Source organism: Nansenia antarctica (assembly GCF_963989245.1).
Source record: "Nansenia antarctica genome assembly, chromosome: 1".
NCBI lineage: Eukaryota > Metazoa > Chordata > Actinopteri > Argentiniformes > Microstomatidae > Nansenia > Nansenia antarctica.
This window is the reverse complement of record NC_137674.1, coordinates 33,059,724-33,069,723: the sequence shown is the minus strand read 5'-3', so window position 1 is coordinate 33,069,723 and position 10,000 is coordinate 33,059,724. Positions and strand designations below refer to the sequence as shown.

The 10,000-nt window shown below is 46.6% G+C and overlaps 1 protein-coding gene across 1 annotated transcript in view; it reads left to right on the top strand.

Moving 5' to 3' along the window:
- Positions 1-10,000, top strand: part of LOC308175811 (latent-transforming growth factor beta-binding protein 2-like) — a gene marked incomplete at both ends in the record, with an annotated part of 112,336 nt that overhangs the window by 67,709 nt on the left and 34,627 nt on the right. The window contains 5 exon segments of the mRNA XM_080550367.1: positions 671-790; positions 1,326-1,445; positions 6,058-6,180; positions 6,437-6,562; positions 6,949-7,074. Of these exon segments, the coding sequence (XP_080406493.1) occupies positions 671-790; positions 1,326-1,445; positions 6,058-6,180; positions 6,437-6,562; positions 6,949-7,074 (615 nt within the window).

Sequence of the window (10,000 nt, the reverse complement as noted above, 5' to 3'; positions counted from 1 at the left end):
GGGGGGGGGGGGGGTTCTGTCAGGGTGAGAGAGGGCCCATGGAGGATGGGGGGGGGGGGGGTTCTGTCAGTGTGAGAGAGGGCCCATGGAGGATGGGGGGGCGGTGGTGGTGTTCAGATTCAATGTAGTTGTCGTTGGCAGAATACAAGTACAAAGACAACGAAACGCATTCGGCGAAACGCCATCTAGTCAGACAACAGTGCAACAGTGCATAGTGCAAAAGCCATAAAAGTGTAGACAGATATATGTGACAGTGTACAGACAAGGGCGAAGATATGTACAATTAAGATATGTGAAGTGTGATATGTACAGAGCAAGGGGCAGTGGTTATCAATACAATATGTGTGCAAAAAAACAGACAGTGGGCTGATGGATGACAGGGGCGGTAAGTGGTGTTGTTTTAACCGAGGAATGTTCTAGCATACACAGTGTGTTGTGTAGTACTACCCTGTCACATCATTTTTGCAAACACTACATTTCCATTTCCCATTTCCATTTCAAGACCATTTAAGATCAAAAGTCTTAAACAATGCGGTTTGCTTTTTAGCCAAGGCGGCCGGAAATTTGAATGAATTATTCTTTCGTTCGGGGGGGGGTTGGAACAACAATAGCCTAACTCTCTCCTCCTCTTCACTCACTTCGCTTGTTATGTGCTAATGACGCTCCGCAGACGTGAACGAATGTGACATGGCCAACAAGTGCCAGGATGGAGAGTGTGTCAACACCGAGGGATCTTACTCCTGCGAATGCCGGGCCGGCTACGCCAAGTCCTGGAGAGGGCAGTGTGAAGGTGAGTCCACCACCAGAGCTCAGTCAGTCAGTCACAGACACACGACACGACAACTGACAGGCTAGCTAAGCGCCGCGGTTACTGCTAGCATAACATCACAACACCAGGGCCAGGAGGTGTTTATGGGCTGACCCCGGGGTTCGCTCGCTGCCACAGAACAGCCATTGTTGTATATTTTTCCTCAGCTCTGAGCCAGAGGAAAAACAAAGTACTTTTTGGAGTGGAGAAAAAAAAGGGGGTTGAAGAAAGAGGTGTGTGTGTGTGCGCGTGTGTGTGTGTGTGTGTGTGTTTGTGTGCGTGCGTGCACGTGTGTGTGAGTGTTTGGGCGTGTGTATGAGTGCTTGTGTGTGCGTGTGTGTGTGTGTGTGTGTGGGGACGTGTGTGTGGGGCGTGCGAGTGATTAAAAGCAGAGAGACTGGACATGATCTAATATTACTTGTTTCAATGTCGGCCTTGTTGTAATGGTTTATTCCCTCACACCCCCCACCCCCTCTCCCTCCCTCCCTCTCTCCCTCCCTCTCTGATCCCTGGACAGACGTGGATGAGTGCAGGGACCCCAGCGCCTGCCCCAGCGGTCGGTGTGAGAACACCCCCGGGTCCTTCCGGTGCCAGACCTGTGACCCGGGGTTCAGGCCCGCCAGCGGGAGGTGTCTGGGTAAGACTGGGCCTCTTAAACAAGCCCTTAACACTAGAACAGCCGTGCCTTTTTGACCTACTAAAAGAGCCGTCTACTAAAAGAGCCGTCTACTAAAAGAGCCGTCTCAGGGGTCAAATGTCCTCCTCTTTACAATGCTCAAGCTGCTATTTACACACAACGACCACTAGTTGTCCGTCTTGTAAATTAGCCTGCTTCCTACACAGAAAATGGCAAAATAGCTTTATACTAGCTTATCCTGATGTGATTTTGAAAATCGTAAGGATACTGGGTGGTAGGACGCACATATCTAGGAAAAGTCATGAAAGGAGGGAGCTGAGATTTGATCGAGTGCAAAGATATAACAGTTTTTTTTACTCACAGGGTAGAGTAAACAGCCTCGTGGCTGATTAAGTGTTAAACACACCCTCTTAAAGGGGCGGCTGTGGCGCAGGAGGTAGAGTCGGCGTGTAATGATCACAAGGTTGGCAGATCGGAGGTCCGAGCCCCGCTGGCCACATGTCGAGATGTCCTTGTGCAAGACACTGAACCTGAAATTGCTCCCAATGAGCGGGCAGGTGCCTTGCATGGTAGCTTGCCGCCATTAGGTGTGTGAATGTGTGTGTGAATGGGTGAATGATAGGCCGTTGTAAAGCGCTTTGGAATAAGGCGCTATATATAAGTCAGTCCATTTGCCTCCGCTCCACGGTGATGGTGGCGGCCGTGATGCCTGGAAATGAGGCTGGGTTTCCCCTCAGAAAAGCAGCAGCTCTCTCTTTTTTATGACTGGATAAAAATTATTGTCCCAGCCTGGTACCGTGGTGATGATGGCGGCTGTGACGCCTGGAAATACTACTACTAATAATAATACATTAGACTTATATAGCGCTTTTCTAGACACTCAAAGACGCTTTACAAACTGGAAAGGTTGAGTAGTAATGCTGGGGACACATGGGAAAGGGAAGGGGAGAGAGGGTTAACTGGTGAAGGTGAGCTTGAAGAGGTGGGTTTTGAGGGCCTGTTGTTTAAATGTTGGCAGGCTGTTGGCCTGTCCGATGTGGTTGGGGAGGGCTTTCCAGAGGGATGGGGCTGAGGCTGAAAAGGCCCTATCACCCCAGGTCCGGAGCTTGGTCCGGCTGGTGGTCTTGACGGTGGTTTGGTCGGCAAACCTGAGGCAACGGGAGGGGGGTGTGGAGGGGGACAAGTTCGGCAAATGAGGCTGGGTTTCCCTTCAGAAAAGCAGCAGCTCTCTCTTTTTTATGACTGGATAATATTGTCGCAGCCTGGTACCGTTTACGTCAGCAAAAAAAAAGTCGCTAGCTCTTGGCAACGCCGGGATATGACCAAGGCGTCATGGCAACAGCCACATGGCCCTAAGGACGTGTTGACAGCCCGCTTGATTCTCTCCAGTTTGCCACCAGAATAGAACCGGCTGAATGTGATTTTTGCGCTTGTGGTTTTTCTTGTGTGCTCAAAGCGCTGGAAACGGTTGTTGGGATATTGGTAAGGGATTGTACAAAGCATATATCACGCTTTTAATCCTTGCTCAAAAGGCTTAATATTGGATTTTCTTTGTTTTATGTGCCGAGGACTTCCCACAGCTCCCCAAACCGCAGCGCAGAAATGCTTTGTGGGACTTGGTGGGGGTCGATGGTTCTCTCATGGCGTAGGTCACCATATTTCAAGACTCCTCATCCCTCTTCTCCCCCCCGCCCCTCCCTCTCTCTGTCCAGTGGCTCCAGTGTTTTTGTAACGATCCGGTCCCTGCTCTCCCCACCTTTCCCCAGCGCCCGAGGCGAGACCCCGTATTCTTTAAACACCCTCCACCCCTGTTATTGCTGATCTTTCCATATCAACTGCTGCTGTAAAAGATTGTTTGTAATACTGCAATTTGGGAGAGTCCAAATATTTTGCCTTGGGCCACAGCCTTAAACAAACAGGCTATTATTTTTGGATGGCTCCGGCCACTGTTGCTGGCCCAGCGGGACCAGGGGTTTTATTACTCCTGGTGCCTGGGGGAGGGAGCAGGGACGTATGGAGAGGGAGGTCATGGGGTTGGAGCCCCCCGTAGAGAAGAGGTCTCGACAGATAAACAGAGGTTTATTTAGTCACCCCTGGTACCGCCGCTGTCACACTATAAAACCACTACTGTGCTTTATGAGGTTCCAGTGCACAATGCATGACGCACTATACAAGGTTTCGTCTTTTTATTTTTTTAAGTGAGGGTAGTCCCGCTCATATTTTTTATTTTATTGGATAGGGATAGTGAAGATAGACAGGAAAGTAAGGAGAGGAGGGCATGTCAGCAGGGCATGGGTCGGATTCAAACCTATGCCGACATGGGCTCATGCGTGCACTGACGATCGCGGTGCTAGACCACTGATCGCGGTGCTAGACCCCCCTCTTCCACTTTCTTCCCCAACCCTTAACAGACTATTGTGCACCTTGGCCACTACACAAGGTTTTTGACACACAAAGGGCCGGTTTCATGGACACCAGCTTACTTCGTAGATCATTAGCCTTGATCTAATCCTAGACTAATCCTAGGCTAAAACGGCATCCTCAAAGGAGAGGTTTTTTGCAAGTGTGATTTAATCCTGGACTAGTCCTAAAGCCTTGTCTGTGAAACTGGGCCATTCGCTGTTACATAAGCCGCCCCTGGCTTGGGTTGCGACATCTTCTCCGCTCCTAAAATCGATTGGAGACGGTGCTTCTGTCCTGATGAGTCCTTCACGACTGAATTGACAAGTGGAAAACACGTTCGGTTCTACTGGACTATCTGCATGTGTGTTATTGAAAAGTGTTTTTTCTTTTTGTGTTGAAGCTAAAAGACAAATGTGTTCTCAGTGACTCCTATGACTGAACAAGGCCCAGACTTGCCTCATGTTCGCTAATTTCTGTTGCTTTTCCCTGTAAAGAAAACATTACTTCATGTTAGCTTCATCCTATTTTGCTAATGGGTCTTTAACACATACAATCAATCCACATACTGTATGATGATGTAGCTCACTGTAGGCATGTCTGCTCAGCGGCATTTCCTCTGTAAATGAGGTGGACCAGATGAGGTAAATAGGTTTGTTCAGACAGAACCACACACACGCACACTTGCACACACGCATGCACGCACACACAAACACACACGCGCACACACACACATATCGTCACACACACACACGCACACACACGCACAGATGCACACACAAAAACACACACACATACCGTCTCACCCACACACACACATACATACACACACACACACACACACACACACACACACACACACATACCCCCCCCACACACACACACACGTCATGCTAGGAATCCAACAGGCTAATATCCATGTAGTAGATCTCATAAAACAGAGACCAAGCCAGCCAGTATAGAGCCTCACTATGTTATGCGTTCCAGTATTTGCCTTCGGTCAATTGACTGTAGCACAGTGGTGGTGGGGGGGGTGGTGGTGGGTGGGGGGCTACGGGGGCCTGCTTGGCTGCCTTCGATGGATAAGCTTAATTGGTTGTGTGCTGGTCCAGTCCCTTGTCAAGGCTTATCACAGAGTGACTGAGAGATGCCAGGAGATTGCAGAAACAAAGCTTCGGGCCGCGCTGAGAGACGTCTGGCCCGGGCCCCTGTGAGGCAGCACAATGCAGCGCTCTGTGTTTCACTGGGTGGTGTTTTCACCCCCAGCGGTCCTCCTCCTCTTCCCCTGCCTCCCTCCTTCACCTCCCACTAAACCTGCACAGCTGCTGAGGGAGAGAGAGCTCTCTCTCTACTGACTCCCTCTCTCTCTCTCTCTACTTCCCTCTGACTCCCTCTCTCTCTCTCTCTCTCTCTCCCTCTATATCATACATTCTCTCTCTCTCTCTACTGCCCACTGACCTCCTCTCTCTCTCTCTCTCTCTCTCTCTCTCTCTCTCTCTCTATCATACATATCTCTACTGCCCACTGACTCCCTCTCTCTCTATCATACATTCTCTCTCTCTCTCTCTCTCTCTCTCTCTCTCTCTCTCTCTCTCTCTCCTCTCTCGCTCTCTCTCTCGCTCTCTCTCTCCCTCTCTCTATCATACATTCTCTCTCTCTCTCTCTCTCCTCTCTCGCTCTCTCTCTCCCTCTCTCTATCATACATTATCTCTCTCCTCTCCCTCCCCCTCTCTCTCTCCTCCCTCTCTCTCTCTCTCCCTCCCTCTCTCCCTCTCCCACCCTCTCTCCTCCCTCCCCCCCCTTCTCTCTCACTCTCCTGCCTAGCACATCCTTTGTTCCATGAAATACCTCCATTTTTTTTTATGCCTCTTGGATTCCAGGGTAAAACAATGTTTCTGTATGGAGGTTTTCCACAGAAATAACAGTGTTTCGGCCCCCATCGTCATGTGTGCCCGCTCAGAGCGTGAAGTGGAAAGGATCGAGGTTACTTCAATAGAATAAGTAATAACCGGCGTTCATGTACAGCCCGATTTATGTCCTGTTAGCGTGTAATCACATCATGTGATTCTAGTGGGCTTACTTTACCGTGTTCAATCTGTCACAGTGAACATGTCTGTCTCACATGTCTGGCTTGGTGTGTGGATTGTGACCTCCCCGTCTCACCCCTCTCTTCCTGTCTCACCCCCCCCCCCCCCCCCCCCCCCCTCTTCAGATGTGAACGAGTGTTTGGACCAATCGGCGTGCGCGCACGGTAGGTGCGTCAACACCGAGGGCTCGTACAGCTGCGACTGTTACCACGGATACCAGGCCTCTCCGGATAACGACAGTTGCCAAGGTACTTTGCGGTGAAGGTGTTTGTGAACAAACGGTTTTCTCACACGTTTTTTTTTTTTTTTTTACAGGATTATAATGAAAGTGGGGGGGCTGACAGGGCTTCTGAGGAAGCCTTTGAGGTTGGGGGCTGGGGAGGTGGTGGGAGAGGGAGGGGGGGTCGGGGGCGGGGTTCAATAAATGTTATAGAGAATGAAGGAGCAGGCTTCTGTTTTGTTGTTTTTACGAGGGCCTCCTCCATCCATGTCTTTCCTCTCCAGATGTGGACGAGTGTCTGCTGGGCTCGGACGGCTGTTTCCACGGCAGGTGTGTCAATCTGCAGGGCTCCCACAGGTGCAGCTGTGACCCCGGCTACCTCACCACCGTGGACGGCAAAGCCTGCGAAGGTCTGTGAAGGATTAGGAGCCTGTGTGGAAACATGATTCCCATATCACACATACAAGTTTCTCTCTTCTCCCTTTCATAGGCAGATAGATAGAAAGATAGATAGATAGATAGATAGATAGATAGGTAGATAGATAGATAGATAGATAGATAGATATCAGAATCAAATTGACCATAGTCTTTACAATGGGAAGCTTACACACAAAGACCACTAGTTGGCGCATCTGGGTGGTAGAATGCACATATCTAGGAAAAGTTATGAAAGGAGGATCCTGAAATGTCAGTTCGAGTGCAAAGATATATTTTTTTAAATGACTCACAGGGTCAAATGACCCCACCCATGGCTGTTCTAGTGTTAATGCCTCCATGATTATTATTGTTTTATTAGATGTCGACGAGTGCGCGACCGGTAATGTGTGCCCCGGGGGAATCTGCACCAACACAGACGGTTCCTACTCCTGTCAGACCTGCAGGGCCGGGGCGGTGCGGTCTGCAGACGGGCAGAGATGCGAAGGTGAGTCACAACTCTCTCAACAACATCGGATGTCACACGTTCTGAATCATCCTCCGTGCTACTGAGCAGTATAGGCAAGGCAAGGCAAGTTTATTTGTATAGCACATTTCATACAACAGGGGCAATTCAAAGTGCTTTACATGCATTATTTAAAAATACAGCAAGAGGAGCATAAGAAAATAAAAATTACAATGAATAAAAGCAAATATAAGAAGTAAATAGATAAAACATTTAAAAAGACAATAGTTAATGGAAAAAAGACATTGATAGAAGTGTTTGTGTTTAATCATAACTGGTGCAAAACATGAAGGTTTTTATCTTAGATTTAAATATTTTAAGGGTTTGGGCCTGTTTGATTTCTTCAGGGAGTTTGTTCCAGGAGCATGCAGCAGCGTGACTGAAAGCTGCTGCACCGTGTTTTGTTTTTACTCTTGGAATTATTAGCTGATTTGTCTCAGCTGACCTTAGGGACCTTGCGGGAATATAGGGTGGGAGGAGATCTGATATGTATTTTGGTCCAAGACCATTTTGTGATTTGTATGTAATTAGGAGGATTTTGAATTCAATTCTCTGAGAGACTGGTAGCCAGTGCAGGGATCTCAGGATTGGTGTAATGTGTTCAAATGTCTTTGTTTTTGTTAGGACCCTAGCAGCGGCGTTTTGGATGAGCTGCAATTTACGAACAGCTCCTTTAGATAGGCCTGTTAGTAGACCATTACAATAATCAAGTCTACTCGAAACAAATGCATGGATGAGTTTTTCAAGGTCTTGCTTGGACATGAAACCTCTCATTCTTGTTTTTCAGGTGATAGTAGGCTGATTTAGTTATTGAGTTTATGTGGCTGTTGAAGTTTAGATCGGAGTCTAGAATTACACCAAGATTTCTGACCTGTTTTTTACTGTGAAGAGAGAGAGAATCAAGTTTTGCACTGACTTTCGATCTTTTGTCAGGTGCACCGAATACAATTATCTCTGTTTTGTCCTTGTTTAATTGGAGGAAGTTTTGTGTCATCCAGGCGTTTATTTGCTCAATGCAATTACAGAGATTGTCAATGGGACTATAGTCGTTCGGTGAGAGGGCTATGTAGATTTGAGTGTCATCCGCATAGTTGTGGTAGGCAATTTTGTTCTTTTTTATGATGTGTCCCAATGGAAGCATGTAGAGATTGAATAGAAGGGGGCCAAGGATTGACCCTTGGGGAACCCCACATGTCATTTTAATTTGGTCAGATACAAAGTTGCCAATGGAGACATAGTAGCTTCTGTCCTGTAGGTAGGATCTAAACCAGTTTAGGGCAGTGCCCGAAAGTCCTACCCAGGTTTTTAGTCTATCTATTAGAATGTCATGGTCTACAGTGTCAAAGGCAGCACTAAGATCTAGTAGTACCAAAACTGAGATTTTTCCGGAGTCTGTGTTTACGCGAATGTCATTAAGGACCTTAATAAGGGCCGTTTCAGTGCTATGTAGGGGGCGAAAGCCTGATTGAAAGTCATCAAAGAGATCATTTAGGGTCAAATAATTGCTAAGTTGTTCGTGGGCAACCATTTCAATAATTTTTCCTCTACAGGGAAGGTTTGATATGGGTCTGTAGTTGTTTAGTACAAATGGGTCTAGGCCGTTCTTTTTTAGTAGAGACTTAATAACTGCAGTTTTCAGGGCTTCAGGGAAGATTCCTGATGAAAGGGAGGTGTTAATTATTTGTATTAGTTTGCCTGCCATGCAGCTAAATATGTTTTTTAAAAAGCTTGTTGGCAGGACATCAAGGGCACAGGTGGATGGTTTAAGACGTGACATGATTTTATCTAGGGTCTTGTAATCAATGGTGTTAAATTGTGACATGGTTGTTATGTCCGCCCTATTTGGGGTTGTTAATGGGGACATGTTTTTCATGCCTGACACAGAAGACCTAATGCCTTGTCTAATGGTTTCTATTTTATTGTTAAAAAAGGATGCAAGCTCATTGCATTTACTAGTTGAGTGAAATTCCTGAGCAATGGGTGTTGGGGGATTTGTTAGTCTGTCAACAGTTCTGAAAAGGATGCGGGCATTATTGATGTTATTGTTTATGATCTTAGAGAAAAATGATTGCCTGGCACTTCTTATTTCTAAGTTATAGTTCTGAAGATTCTCTTTATAGATATCATAGTGGACTTGAAGGTTTGTTTTTCTCCATCTGCGCTCTGCTTTACGACATTCTCTTTTTAGCTTTTTGCTTACCAGAGATGCATTTGGATCTAATGGGTGCAATATCATCAATGGTTTTTGTGATTTTTAAGTTGAAATCGTGTAGAAGGTCATTTACTGAGGTTGGAATAGAAGTTTGGGGGGGGGGTAGGGAAAAGGCCTGTGTGAACAGTGCACTGGTCTTTTCATTGATATATCGTTTGGAAATAGTTTTAGACATAGTTTGAATAACAGGAAAGATAGATACGTCAAAGAATATGCAACAGTGGTCAGACAGGGCAATGTCAGTTACAACAACATTTGAAATATCTAGGCCTTTGGTGATGATAAGGTCCAGAGTGTGACCTCGATTATGAGTAGGGAGGTTCACATGTTGTTGAAGTTCAAAAACATCTAACAGAACAGAGAGTTCTTTGGCTTTGTTGTCCTCTGAGTTATCTACATGAATATTGTAAGTTCATTAAAGAAGCTAGTAGAGTATTGGGGTGGTCTGTATAAAATTATAAAAAGAATTCGAGTGGAACATTTAAAAACAACTGAAAGATATTCAAATGATAAAAATTCCCTGAAGGATTTCTGTTTGCAGTTAAAACTGTCTCGGAAGAAAGAGGCGATTCCACCACCTTTTTTGTGGGATCTAACGACATCTAAGGTTCTAAAATTGGGGGGTGCTCACTCAATAAGAATTGGTGTCTTGTTATCTTTATCTAACCCGGTCTCAGTGATAAATAAGAAATCTAG